This window comes from Vidua chalybeata, chromosome 17 (assembly GCF_026979565.1).
Source record: "Vidua chalybeata isolate OUT-0048 chromosome 17, bVidCha1 merged haplotype, whole genome shotgun sequence".
Lineage (NCBI taxonomy): Eukaryota > Metazoa > Chordata > Aves > Passeriformes > Viduidae > Vidua > Vidua chalybeata.
In genome coordinates, this window is record NC_071546.1 from 10,575,024 (window position 1) to 10,590,696 (window position 15,673).

Genomic DNA, 15,673 nt, shown 5'->3' on the forward strand with positions numbered 1-15,673 from the left:
TCCCTAACTGCACAGAGAAATGACACCAACAATCCAAGCTTAAACAATCCCTGGCTGAATTGGGAACATGCCCCATCTTCCCTGACACAGAAACAGGTGATGATGCAACTCATGTGAATCCAGGCACTGCTTCAAAAGGACTAAATGAACTTCCTGAGAAGAGATGCCAATGACACACCACTGCTACTTGAAATAACTTCTGAAACTTTATATTGTTAAACTGTATATTGCCATTTTCTTCCAAGGGAAGAGCTAGCTTCAAATGTCTGCCAAGGAGTTTTACTTATTTTTTTTATTTTTTACAGCTAATCATTTGACTGCTCCAAAAAACCGAAACCAGCACCCACAAGAGGAATAGCAACATGTGTTTGTATTTCACTAACACTTATCAACAGCAATCAATAAATCAACCAAATGTCTCTGTAAAACACTCCTTCTCCCTTCCTTTTCTTTTCCTGTCATCCCATAATCATCACAGAAAACCACATGGGTAAACTTGATCTCAGAGATTATCCTTGTGAAGAAAGAAAGTAGCAACACAGGGGAGGCTGCCGGATCCATCTGCAGTGGCGGCAGGCAGCCAACCTCCCCCGGGCCGCCGCGCATCTGTAGCGGGATGGGCGCAGGAGGAAGGGACGAGAAGGGAAGGAAAGGATGCAGCACCCTCATTGCTGGGTGCCACCCAGCCCAGCTTTTACACCTGCAGCCGCTTTTTTGGATGAGAGCGCGGGCAAAGTGCCATCCTGGCAGCAGTGCCAGTGTCTCAGGAGGGACTGGCTGGAAGGAGGCGATTAGGCTGCCGTCAGCTGGGGAGGGAAACTGGGGCGAGGAGCTTTGGAGCAGCATGGAAAAGGCAACCATTTCTGCAGGAGGGAGGGAGAGCAGAGAGCCTGTGCTTTGAGCCAGGCTTCCCACACCTACTGCTTCACCAGAGCCATTACAAGATCACCATTATTATTAGCACTGTTGTGTCTAGTTTGTACTTTAACTCACCCGGACCAGCTGCTGCGGGAAGGGCCCTCTGGAGTTCTCTGGCACGTTGATGGGTGGGATGACCCAGTCCCGCTTCTGCCGCCGCAGCCCGTTGGCACTCTGGTGCTGCCGCCACGGCAGCAGGGTGTCACTCTGCTGCTGCACCAGCTCTCCAGGCAGTGCCTTCCTTCCTTTGGGCTGTTTTGGGAACAAGAAAGCACAACCAGTTAGCTTCTGCCTCACTTCTTAGGACCTGTCCAACAGTGGCATAAACAGCCACATGGAACAAAGACACAACGTGTTTACTGGCAGCTCTGCTGCCACTTTGTTTTCACAGAAACAGAGAATCAGCTAGGCTGGAAAAGACCTTTGCAGATCATTGAGTCAAACCTATGACCTAACACCACCTCATCAACGAAACCATTTACAAATATATGGAGCTGTCACTCCCAAGCCAAGATGCCTCCCAGAATGTATTGTCTTCATTACACCAGCTGCAAGGAGACGCAGCAGAGAACTGGGGTAAAGAAGTTGCTGAAAATGTTCCGTAAATACAATCTACCAGAACACACACACAAAAAAAAAAAAGGAGAAGATTCCTTTGCAGTCCATGTCATGGGTCCAGCTTTATAGTCTGGTATTAAGCATAAGCAGGGCTACAAAACCCTGCAGTCTGTGGTTCTGCAAAAGTATTCTGCCACACAAACCCAACCCCAGCCAGAGGGAGAGTCAGCCTCATGGCTGCAAAGGTGCATTAGATCAGATTTTTAATGCTTCATAACAAATGATCTCTATATGAGAGCTGGGTTTTGAACACAAATCGCAAAATACACACCCCACGCTGCCTGGGAAGTGTAATACATCTCAGGCACAGTAAATTTTCATTATTTGGTGTGACTTTGAGTCCTTCTTTGTGATTTTTTTTTTTTTAAACCTATGGATTCTCTGAATTGAATACTTTGGTGCTGGAAATGCTACAATGCTATGAATAAAAATGGAAATGGTAGGACCATGGTTTTGACTTAGAGAGACTGGGTCACTATTAGAAAATTTATGCTTTATAGAATGATGAATCAATGAAATGTAGATTTGGGAAGGCTCTTCAGAGGTTATGCAGTCCCAATACTTCAATACTCTGTGGTCTTCTAGGATTCCAGCAATTACTTCTGAAAGTCTGCAGAAAAGATAACTAGCAAGGGCTTTTGTTACCATATGGTGACCCGCACTCCCACCAGAAAATGTTTAAACTTTCATAAATCACAAAGACTGCAAGTCACATTCTTTTCATTTGAGGTAAGATCCAGTGGGAATACTGTTCTCTGAATGTTACAATTTTCAGCTATTTTTCTCCAAAAAAAACCCAAAAAACCCACTCACCCCAAACCCAATGCCCCAACACACAAGAACAATGCAGGAAAAGCTATCCAAGCATTTTCTGAGACTCCTGCCATTTTAATCCACACTCACTTTTTGTCTTACTCCAAACATAAAAACCCAAACACCCTCCAAGCAGTTATCTGTAGGCACTGATTTCAGTGGGAATCATTGCTTTGGGCCTTCTAGTTTGATGTAAATCCCTCTATTAGCACATTCAATTCCTGATCGGGAGGTAAAGAAACACGCAGTCACCTCCAGACTACACAGTATATGAAAACTAAACAGTGAATGAAAGTTAAACTGAGGTGTGGCTCCAGAGGGTGTGGACCTTCTCCAGAAAGGTTGGAGATACTGAGAGCAGCAGCAGCAAGGAGCCCATGCTCGCAGCTTGGTCATGGCTCTGATCTCTGTTACCTCTGGAGGGCAGACATCCGCTGGCTGCAAGGATTGGAAGCATCTGTGCCAAAATGCAGCTATTTTTACTGCAAAACTTAAAAACAAGCCTGTTCCAGAGCTGAATTTTCACAGAACAGACAAATATGGTCTTTTCAGTCACACACAGAGGCACGTTCCTCAGGTCCTGTCTCGCACTTGTGATGTGGGTTGTGTTCACCTAAGTGCTGTTTACACATCTCCAACAAAATCAGAGCACCATGTACAATATTTAGATGTTGCTCTTAGAATGCTTACTGAAGTGGGCAATAAACAAAAAAACAGAATCATGGTGTGGCAGTGGAAGACTTTCTTGGGATAGTCAGGATACTGGTAGGCACTGCTGACCTCCTCCCCATGGGATGCAATGCTATATCCAAAAGAGGTTTCATTTAAAAATTATTTTATTGACAGAAAGGCATCTTTTCTGAACACTGATGAAATCAATCTTATCTAAAGAAGACACCCAGAAATGCATGACAACATGAAACAGGACTATGAGACATGAGCCACAGAATAGTGGATATCCCCTATTTTTTTAATTGGCTTGTGATTCCCAAATGGGAATCCTTTGAGAGCAGGTATTTGGATCAGTTTATATAATTGGCAAGTGAGCATGGGGACAGATTATGAAAGGATGGTCAAATAATTTGTGCTCTTCTGAGTTTACACAGTGGAATGAGTCTGAACTAAAGACAGACTTGAGAATTAACACGAGTCCCAAAGCTCCGTGTACACTGAAATAATTAGTGTCAGCTCAGCAAGGCAATACCAGCCTTTTTAGTCTGTATGAAATACTTGCTGGCAGGTGACTAGACAGTGACTAGCTTGCTTGTCACTCTTGATGATGTTTTCCTATATTAGAATAAATCATCAACATGACTCTGAATTTGATATGTAGAATTTCAAAAGCATCTTGCAACAACAATTTTTTTTCTTTTTTTAAACAACAGCTCTTTTTTATCTTCATTTGTTGACAATGCATTCTCTTGACCTTAATTTCTCTGGTGTTGTTTAAATATGTTGTACATGTTTTCTGCTACTTAAAAGCTGTGAGACAAATGCAGTAACAAAGTCTGGTGAGTATAAATGCCAGAACTATTCAGATCTCTGACTGAAACATCCCAGATCATATCTGGAATAACAGCATTGTCAAACTGTAAGCACCAGAAAACTCTCCAGTGTTTTTGAGTTTGCAAGAATCTGAAGTTCGACTCAAAAGCAGAATATGACACCATATTCAATTAATTCTAAAATACAGCTTCCAATTCTAGTTTTGCTGAGTAACAGCATTTACTGAGATGACAACTGCTCCTTTTTCATGGCCTCACTGGCCACACGCTTTATGAAATCTCAGAAACATTTCTAAAAGATAAAATATTCCTCCACCTTTTGTAGTGCCACCAGAGCACAAACTGTCCACAGTCCTTCACAAAATCAAGTCAAGCACCTTCAGTGCTGCTGCTTTGGGGTGGTTTCCCTCCTATTGTTTCTGTGACTCTCTTACATATGGCACAAAAATGATGGCATACAGCACCAGGCAATCCATGAAACACATGCCCAGGGGAAAGTGAAATTCACTCTCCATTCCAAAAATGACACGGTGACATTTATAACTCGTTACAACAGGATCAAACTCTAAACATGAAACATGTGAGCATGGTCTTTGGTAATACAAAGATAATTATAGGAGGATATAAAATAATCAGATAATTCAGTAATTATTCCTGTCTATCACTTTAGGACACTGATAAGCTGGAGAAATACAGCTGAGCCAAAACAGATGAAAACCTTCAAGATCAAGGGGAAAAAGTAATTACAAAATGTGGGATGAAGAGAAACAACAGGAGAAGTGCCCATGCTGGGATGTAAACTTGTTAGGAGAGTTTGGATTCAGTAGGATCTAGTGCCTTAGTATTGTATTGGGGCAGAATTTTTAAGAGCTTGCTGATGAAGCTGAGCAGTCCTGTGCTGGCTGTATTATTTAAAGCCAAAATTCTGCAAGCCTGGGATTGACACTTGGCTCTGAGTTACCCCATGTCTCCTCCAGTGGGCTTCTGGCCCATGACTGTGACACACATGGACACTGCCAGCGCTGGCAAATCATAACACAGCCCTTGCATCTTCTGCTGATAGATGTTTCTTTCTCTGGAATGTGCAGCTCTAATATTTGTTATGAGCAGTTGCAGGGCAGAGGAAGAACCTCTTGGAGACCATCCTCCCTGCATTTGGTAAGGCAGCTGAAGAGCTAAGGATCAACTGCAGCTCAGAGTGGCAGAATCTGCCCTGCAATTCCCCTTACCACTTTTTTGATTTTTTTTTTTTTGGCTATTAATTGAAATCAATTAAAAACATATAGAAATCAATCAGAAACATTTCACTGAGATGGCAGATCAAGCTTTCAGAAAGCAACGTGAGGGTGGAGGAGATGCAGCCTCAATCACAACCCTAATTTTTCACAATCTGTGAGGATTGTGAAAAGAACTTTCCTCTCCCAGCCTGAATCACAAGAGGTATAGGGGTATCTTGGAGTCCATGTCAGCAGCTCCAGTGGAGTCTCCCAGGAGTCATTTCCAGTCCCTTTTCAGTCTAGAATTGCCTTTAAGGGTGGTGAACACAATCTGCTGCAGTGGGAAGAGGACACAGAGCTAAATCCCAAAGGGACTGTCAGACTTCAAAACTCAACAGCTTCAGGACACCTTACTCCAAACATGTGAGGCTGCAGGGTGCTTCAACTAACTCCATATACACCACAATGTTGAGAGCTCAGGGACATTCCTTGTCTGCACCTGGCACTGGGAATAAAGGATAAGTTGGAAAAGCCATTTAGTGAGTCTATAATCTCCTGTCAGTGCTGGTCTGTGGCTCGTCAGCCTTTCATCTATTGGGAGACTCACACTAAACCCAACCTCTACTCGTAAAAGAGGTCAAACAATAATCCCCCTGACAGAACAAGACACGTGGGGTGCCAGCAGCCCCTCCAGCTCTATCCTGCTCGTGACAAGAAGGCTACGAGCCGCTGACTTTTCACTAGCCCACAAATAAAACCAGTGAGTGTGAAGAAACACCAGCTTCCACCTTCCGCTACACTTAGCAGTAGCCAGTCTCGCCAGCTGGCTTGTCTCTCCTCCCAGCCAACCTGCCTTTGATATCCGTCAGCCTCTGGCTACGGAGACATCTGGAAGTTATTATCCAGCAGAGCGTATCACAAACCCATTTACATAATATAATATCATATTTTGTGTTCCTGCTTAGCTGAACATTTTGGATCACTCTAATGTTTGGGTAAATAAGCTGCCATTCACTGCATATAAATAACAAGTGAGTCTTAGGGTACGTTTGTTGGAGATTAATAATTTCATAGGGCTCAACCCGAAAAATGAAATGCTTCAGCACTAAAATATATTATACTTGCATTTGCAATAAAAAGTACCTGCAATTGGAGGAAAGGAAATAAGGCCTTTATTTTCCAGGTATCAGAATGATTCATGATTTAACCTGTTTTATTTATATGCCAGTCTTGTTATTTTCGTAGGATCTTTAACACTTCACACTAGACATTTTTCAGAAAAGCAATAATACCTGGGTTGCTTTGTTTCTAGTGTCACTCATAGGGTTTAACTGAGGCAACGTGTCTTTTAATATATTTTTTCCATATAAGGGGATACAAAGCCACCTTAAGTCCATTGCTCAAACATATTTCCCTTCATCTCCTATATCAATATACATTTTGAAAACTGGTACCATTTTCTACCAGGGAAAAAAAAAAGAATCTATTAAAAAAATATTTAATCTGAAGCATTTTTGCTTGTTTCCATGGTAGCTGCAAAGACAGGAGAAAATGGTATTTACCAAACAGAAAATAAGACAATGAAAATAGAGCTTAGTTCTTTAACAAAGGGAACATGAGAGCACTGCAAAATAAACATTTGCATGAATTTTGTTCTAAGGAAACAACATTTTGCTGAGATCAGGGACGGCAGTGGAGGACGAATGAACCCTTTTTTCCCAAAATGCACCATTTCTCCATTTTTTGATCTTTCAGTATAGAAAGATATTCCATTTTGTGTTCTCATACAGTAGAATGAAAGGGTTGCAGAACAAACAGCAAATTTATTTATTTTACAGTAATTGATTCCTTTTTTATTTAGGTCATTGCTGAATTCGCTAAAGTTGGAGACTGGAAAAAAAGTAGTTTTAAAAGAGATCAGGCTTTTTATTTTAGACTTTAATTTATTATAGTTGTGCTATGTGCACCTATTATTTAGGAACTGCTATTATTTAGGTAAGGAATCCATAATCTGTTTTTCTCCTTATCCACCCTCTAGAACTCTGAGATGACTGTCTGAATTAGCTTTATTTACTAATAGTTGTAAGCTGTGGTAAATTTAATCAAAGATAGCTGCATGTCACATCCCATTACCATCATGGCATAAATTGCCGTTCATGAATGATCTGTGTCAAAGAGCTCTGAAAACTATTGTTTTAGCAGCAAGATGTTCCAACATGCACAGCTCTTCAGTAGGGGCATTAAATTAATGTGTTTGCAGAGAAGCCACTAATTGACAATGAGATGGGATTTTGGCAGTACACTTCCACTTTAAAGATAATGAACAGTGTTCAAATACAGAGAAGAACCCCCTCTGCTCTCAAAACTATACTAATAATTTCTGGTGTAAACAGGAATAGAGGGAACCAATCCTGACAGGATATTTCCAGTACCCAAGCAAGCTGTTTGATCATCACGACTTCCAAAAGCAAACAGTGGAATTGCAGCGTTTGTGACCTTTATCAAATCTGGCTACGTACAATCAGGAATGTTATGTTTGGTTAGGAACTCATTAAACAAAATTACCTCTCCATTTATAGAAACCATACAAGTACAGTATAAAACATTTTAATTAAATCAGCTAGTTAAGCAAAAATTCATTACTTTTTGTTTATATCAGCTAGCAGTGGGGCTGCATAGAGCAGTTCGCATTAGAGTCAATTAGTAAGAAAAATTGTCAGATTTGGCAAGTGCATGAGCTTCCAGAACACATCAGCTGACAGGGAAGAAAAAGTTTGACTAAAAGCTAACCAAGTTACTGCCCTCAGAGGAGGAGAATGAGCCATGTAACACACACAAATGCATCAGCCATGCCAAAACCCCTCGTTCTCGAGGAGACAGTGTCAAAGCTCTACATGCCCTGTTCCTTGAGAGCTGGAAAATGAGGCATGAATGCAAATTTAAGGTTGTTAGGTATCTGGCTGGCTTTGCAGACTTTGGAAAATTTTACCTGATGGAACTAATAAAATGGGATCAGAGTGACTGAGGAGTCAAAATGCTCCTTGGTGTTGCAGGGCTGCAAAGCAAGAAAAAAAGGTAAAACCAGGGAATTTTTAAATAGGGAAAACACGACAGACTGGCTTGTGAGTCATCAGGAGAAGATCCTTTCTCTGCAAAAGGTGCAGCAGGGCCCTTTGTGGGTTACTGTAATTAAATGCTGAGTTAAGTCTGGACTCCAGAGAAAAGAGATGCACCAGCTCTGGGCATAACACATGTGGTTACCACAGAAGGTTGTTATTTAAAAAACCCCAAATACATGTTAATCTCTTTGATCAGAAACCCTAACAGGGTTGGTGAGAGCCCCATGGACACAGGCTGCAGCTAATGCCCCCGGGGCCAGAACGGGGCTTTTCAGGTGCCTGCTGACCAGGCTGGGACAGGGGATGTTGATTTCCCAGTATAATTTAATTGAAATCAGAAATCTCCTGAACTCACCCACACTTTCTGTTGGGTAAGTTATCACCAATTTAAGCTGAAATCCAGCCAGTCACCAGAGCACTTCAATAGGCTTTGCTTTTGTGCTGCAGAGTCAGGACGGGCGCGGGCAGCGCGCTCACTTCGTTACTGAGCAGACACAAAATGTCCACAGGATCTCTAAGGGATGGGAGTTTCAGCAGGGAAGGAGAGGCAGAGCTGTGCTCAGACTTATTCTGTGGTACCACAGATGATTAGAGGCACCTCCTGGCCAGTGCACTCTCTCAGGGTTTCAAATGATCTTCCTCTTCCATTCTCTGGAAGAATCACGTACCAAAGCAGGTACCTTAGAAATCCGTCTGCCTTTGGCGGAATCTTTTATAGCTCCCACAGGTTTCCAGCATCTGTGATACTTTCTTGTCATTGTCAGGCTTTGAATATTGCAAGAGCTGTCAATGGACAGAAGATGACATCATCCCCAAAGCACAGCTCTGGATGTACTTCTCCTCCTCATTTTAAGGCTTGAACATCTTATCCCAACAGGAAAAGTTCTGATGAGGTTGTTTCCTTGCAAAGCTCCCCACATCAACTTGACCTTTTCACACTTCCTTTGTAAGATCTAATCTCACACTGTTTCTCAGGTAGGATTGTTTAAGAAACATCTAAATTACTGTTGTACTCTACCTTCTAGTGTTTACGAAGAGACATTTCTATGTTCAAGTTAATATCACTCTCATAATTGGGAGAAGCCATACACAATGGCTTCAGAAGTACAAGCACTTCTCAAGAGTAGGGCTATTAAATCACAAAATACTCATACTCCTTACCTGTTTATTAGGAATAAAGGCAGTAGATCTTTCCACGTACTATACAGTGAAAACCTCTATTGCAGCTTGGAATTACGTCTCTCATCCTGCACCTAATCTTGGGAAAAATGTATGAAAAATCTGGGCTAGCAATCTGAGTTCTTCCTCCCCAATAAAATTTCTAAAAAATAATTGAAAACATGGCTCCAAAACACAATTCTTTTGCTTCTAAAACTCAGACTACTACAAATGCTCTTCATCACAGAAAGAAGTGGGAGCAAGTCTACCCCTTAAAAGCCTGTGAAAAATTGTAATCTCATTTTATTTCTCTAAAGCCATGAGGTTCAAAAGATACATGAATTAAAATAATCATAATGAATTAAATGTAACAATACTCCTCCTCTTCATAATGTTTGCAAGTAAAAAGATCACAAGAGATTTAAAAGATCACAGGCGCTGCTGCTACTTTAGCACAAAGTAAAGTAATTCCGTCTGGTACTTATCCTCAGTGCTAGTGTGAGAATTTGCCCTTTCAAGTTATCCTTTGGTTATTTCAAGAGGCTCTTGAGAAAAGACTGTTCTTCTTTTTTCTCTCCAATTCCAGAGTGCACCTAAGAAATGCTCAAATTTGACCATGATGACACATTCAATTTATCTCAATTTGCAAGATGAAATTTAAGCCTGAGTTTAAATGCTTTGCTGGGTGGGCACAGTGTTTGAGATCCCACTCCTTGAGGCCATCAGGCCACCCTGCCCTGCTGGACACCCATCCCTGGCTCCTCTCCTCATTCCTCCAGCTGGACATGCCAGAGGGTCACTACCTCATCCAGCAATCCAGGACGTGGCCTCCAGAGGCTGGGATGAACCAAAACCCTCCTTCACACTGAGCTTGCACCTACCAATCTGTCTCAGCTTGCTGGGCTAAAGGAAAGATCCTGGACACTCAGAGCCCCTAAAACCGGTTTATTTTAATGGACGTGCCTGTATGAAGCAATTTTTGTCTGTACTTAAACTCATGTTTACAGGCAGCTGTCATCAGATTATCACAGCAATGAAGGTATTTTTAGGATATCCAGTCCAAAATATTTTTTTTTGAAGTGGCAGTCAGACTTCAGCAGTTACCAGCAAAGAACATGAAATGGGAGGTCAAAAGCTTCGATCTGGCAAGGGCAAGGAACACATCACAGGCAGGAGCACGCAGCAGTCCAAAGGGTTTGTTTTATCAGGAAAAACTTATTTCCGTTAGGCAGTTCAATCCTTAGGACTTCTTTTTGTTTGAAGGAAGACAGATCTGGAGTGAATTTCACTTACAGATGGTCTTTTGAGCATAGCTTTGAGCCTGACCCTTGGTATGATGCTGACTGCTTAAGAACTAAATGCAGCAAGTGCAGTGCTTGGAAACTTCCTGTAGTGGGATGATTTTCCTAGGCACTGAGCACCTGTGGGTCATATCCTGGCTGCAGCACGAGGCAATGGCATGCAGCATACCTGAAAATCAGGCCAGGGAAGTTCACGTGTTTTCACAAACACCACTCTCTCCTGCAATGATTGCATGTGAGATGTTCTCACATGCATAAATTCACTGAAGCACAAGGTCAGGCAAGTTCAGCAGATGCATCTTCATTAGACTTGCACAATTATCATGAACAGTCTCACTGGTAACTGTTATATGATACTAATTTATTAGTCATCTTCTTTATCTTTTCCATTGATCTGATTTATTGAAACTCCAAACAATGTCTCACAAGTTGTCTGAAGGAAACAGCAATCTCTGCATGCACCCTCCCTACAGATAAATCCAGGTCTTGCTTGATTGATGAGATACAGAAATAAAAATTATTCCAGCTGCCATTTTGCTGGATTTAGTTACTGCCTTGGATCCCCCACAGAGATAGTGAAAGAGGACAGTGCCACTGTAATGACCCAGCACTTAAAAAATGCACCAGTATTGTCAGAAAAAGGCAGAATGACAACTAAATCCTCATTTTTTCAGCCCTTCTCTAGTGATAAAACAGTTTGATGGGGCAAACTCCCATCACCCTGATGCCATAGATAACATCTCACCCCAGTGCAGGGAAAAGAAGGAAGAAAGTGACCACATTTTGTCTCGTTTCCTCCAGGTGCACCTGCTCAAGAGTGTCAGGGAAACTGGAGTCACTGGAAGCACAGATCCCACTTAAACTCTGATTTTCCTCCTTCAAGGGAGGGCTCCCCAGGCTCGTACAGAGCATCCTGGCTGCACAATAACTCAGGTCATGAATGAGAGCAGTGCTGAATAAGCCTTTCCTTGCCCAGAGACCTTTGTGCTTGTGATCAGCAATAAAAGGCTGTACTTGGAATTTAAAATCTCAGCCAGGTGAAATACCACAGATGATTATTTAAAGGCTTTAAATAAAAAAAAAAAAGCCCTCTGTCTGTAAGAACCAGCTTTTCACATTCGCATTGTATGGCTGTGGACTCATAGCTGGGTTATGAAAGCAGCCCAAAATAAGATGAGATATAATAAAACACAGGCTGGGCTTAAGAAAGAATTGATTTCTGACAGCAGTTCTCAATGTTTTAAACACTAGCTGCAGACCTCATATATTTCTGAATTTAATTGCACAATTCCCAGTGATTTAACATTACAAAAATTTACATATTTTCATGCTCAGAATTTGAAAAGCTCTTACAACAAGAAACTTTGGTTGACATAAACACAGTTCAAAGAAAACATTATTTTTTTTCCCAAACTAAGTCACTGGCAGCAGATGACTGACATCTTACATGTGCTGAATATATCCTGTACCTCTAAGCTCTTCTGCTGTGAATTCCTTTCTATGCTGTATTTCTACATTCTGGATTTTAACTTGTGAGGTGAGAACTACAGAAGAATAGATAGCTAAATAAATACAGAAGAAAATTTGCCAGATGTGCCTTAGACACATGAAAGGACTGAAAATTAAAGAAAACAACCAGTATAACTGAGAAGGTCAGAACTTCAGATGGGATGAGCCGACACAGGGCGTGGAGAAAGTTGAATTTCAGGGAATGATGAGGAGGAGCTTGGACTGATGGACACAGAGGGCAGGTGCAGGGTGTGAAGGACAAATGGCACAAAACTTGTAACTGGGAAGATTTGAGTTTCTGTAACTAGAAAACAGGACACTCTGAAGACTGCAGTCCTCAGCAATGTCACTGTTCACAAACGTAATCTTCATTTTTAGACTTTGGGTTGAATCAATATCAAATTTTTCAAAATAATGGCATGCATTCTTAGAAAAGAAGACATTACACTGCTAAATCCACATAAGTAAAGCCCAGCTTTACTTTGTTTTCTTCTGGAGCATTATGCCACTCAAGTTCATCTTTCACAAATGCTGACCCAAGCCACAAAGACTTTATATTATTTCATAAAATAGCATCTTTTCTCTTTTCCTTTTCTCCTTTATTATTTTCTTTTTTCTCTTTCATTCTCTTTTTCCTTCTTCCCAAACTACACCCACAGTCCCGACTGATACTTTCAATTGGAACAACAGACAGCCAGACAAGAATGGCAGAAGAAACTTTATCTTAAGTATTTATTGTTATGCTGGAATATCACTCAGTTTCCTCTGGGGTAATTCAGCACTCTTGTGGGAAATGTGTGACCTCATTTGCATTTTCTAATTGAATTGCTATCAGGTTTCCTGCAAGACTGAACAAAAAAGTTCCTTGAGTTACTAACATCACTTGTATTAACAAAAAAAAAAAAAAAAAAAGTTTACACTCAAGTGTTTGCTGGGGAGGAGGGGAAATGTATGCTTCATGTATCATAAAATACATTTTTAAAGTATTTGCTTTCTTTTCTATCATTTCACCCTACTAGCCTGACACTTTAATGTAGTAGTTAGAACTCTTTCCTTGCAGTGCTTTTCACTGAAAACTGACAGGTTATTCAGTCGTCTCAAGCAATCAGCACATTTGTAAGGCCAACACCGTGAAAGAGGGGGAATTGTCACTGTGTTGGGTCCCTCCCCATTAAAATGTTAGGCTGCATCAAGAGCAAGGCTCAGCTGGGGGATCTGGGGCACAGGTATGGACACCAAACCTTCTGGTTTTGCAGTGAAAGCACACAAGGGGGGGACTGGCCCAACAAGAAATGATCTGCTGCCTTGGAAGCCCCTGGCCACCACCAAAGCAGCCTGTTGCACAGATTTTCAGTCATACACACTGTGACAAGAAAGGATCACAGATCCAAAGGATCATTTGTTGATGGATAAATCCTCTGTGCTCTCCTGGAAAGCAGCCCTCTGTCCCCACTGTGCAGGCAGGCTCATTCCTGATCCCCCGGAATCTCAGCCAGTAACCCAAAAATATTGATTTCTCCCATAACATTTTTTTCTGTATTATAAACTCCACAATAAACCAAATGTCTTATAATGGCCATCCTAGGAGGGCTGGTTTTGATGCTGTTTTAATCCCTGGATAATCATGAACTAAATTCTGATTTATCCTTTCAGAGGGGGTTCTGAGGGGCACCAAGCCCCCTGTCATGAGGGACTGCCCTTGTTGAGGGCCATTGCTCATCGAGCTGAGGAAGAACAAGGTAAAAGGACCTTTTTTGTGCTATAGGTGCCAACAAACAGTGATCAGCAGGTGCAGTAACTGAATTTTATGCCAATTATTTATAATGTTTTGGAACTGTTCGGCATTTTCGCAAAATCAGTCACAAATTTACAAAGTAAAATGGAAATAAATGGATGCACCAGAAGAAAACTGGTCTCCCTCCCTCTCTCAGGTCACCTCCTCCTTTCTCTCCCACATTTGCCATCTCTGTATCCTGATCAAAACAATCTGAAATGCCTTTAAAAATACATATATATAGTTCTGCTTGAGTCATATTATTCTACACAAAACCAAATGTGAAATCTGCCTCTAGTAAAAGCCACAAAACATATAAGGGTCATGGCCTGAAACATATTGAACTGGATATTGTAAGGTTTGGGTGCTTTTTTCTGCACAAACACTATTATTTTTTAAAATATTCTAATAATCATATTTATTTCTTTAGTAAACAAAGAATTAGTTTTCTTGCAAAAACCACAGGCATTTAAATAAAACACAACTCAGATGCCTGCTATAGGGACCCACAATAAAACTGCTTATGACCTTGTCATTAGTCTTGTTTTCTGTATTTTTCCAGCCTCAAACTACACACTAATAAGGCTTTTAGAAAGGAGGGATATGAATTTTAAGAAGCTTAGCTCTCTCTTTTCAACTAGAGTTCAGATTACATTAACATTAGATGAATTTCCAACCAAATATTCTACTAAAACAGAAATGTGTGCTTATTCAGGTTTTTTTTTTCCTGCTACACTGAGAAGAAATTTAAACCAGTATGTAAGACATCTTACTTTGTTCCTTCAATATTTAATTACTTTTGGAAGGAAACAGTATTTCTTTGGTTAGAAATGGCAAATAGAGTTGACAATAACAAACAGGGCTTAATTACATCTTGCACAAACCCAAGCCTTACTGAACAGCAGCAGAAGTATATTCATATGACTCTAAGCTCTGTAAAACCTTAGGGGTCAGCCCACTGGGCAAGTGAGAGATTTAAGTCTGTCCAAGTTTTTCCTTTTTGTCTCAAATGTGGCAAAAACTCTCCCAAATGGCACAGAGCTACATGGTGGAATTCTAACAACTTGACACAGGAAGTCTCTCCTTCTTTCCCCACCCTGCCCTGCACTCTCTCTCCGAGCACTACAGACAAGATGACAGCAGAGGCCAGTCTTGCTGTTTGGAGCATTACTGGGGTGCATTAATCCAAATTACAGCCACGGCCAAGAGACCCCCCTGTCCCTGAAGGAGCCATGGCTGCTCCCAGGACACACACCTTCATCTTTACTCTGCAGGTCCTCAAGATCCAGCAATAAACCAGGCTCTTGAAACAATTCCCTGCCAAATCCTGCCCTAACCCAAGCAGCCCAGCATTGCATTGTTTGAGCCAGCACCAGAGAAGATAACTGCATTTACGCCGTGTAGTAAAAGATCTTCAGCCCAGACTAGCATTGAAAATGAGAAGGTGAACTGCTGCTGCCAAAAATGACATGGAAAAGGTAGGAAGGTGACAGCTATTCCAGGGGCAGAACAGAAGAAATGTGTTCTCATGGAGCAGCCCCCAGTTGCCGTGGCTCTGTGCAGCCCACCAGCAGATTTGCACTGAAGGAACACTGCTCTCAGACTGTTGGGCAGGGACAGAGCCCTCCTGCTTTTCAGCAGCATGTACGGAACTAAAGCAGAAAGGAACCATCTGTACCCTTCTGACTGCAGTGCTGGCTCTGGCTTTTCTCTGCCGGGGTGGGCGAGGGAAGCTGCTGGC

The 15,673-nt window shown here is 41.6% G+C and overlaps 1 protein-coding gene across 1 annotated transcript in view; it reads right to left on the reverse strand.

Moving 5' to 3' along the window:
• Positions 1-15,673, reverse strand: part of CDH4 (cadherin 4) — a 419,012-nt gene that overhangs the window by 151,469 nt on the left and 251,870 nt on the right. The window contains exon 4 of the mRNA XM_053958581.1: positions 994-1,170. Within this exon, the coding sequence (XP_053814556.1) occupies positions 994-1,170 (177 nt within the window). The remainder of the gene's footprint in view (positions 1-993; positions 1,171-15,673) is intronic.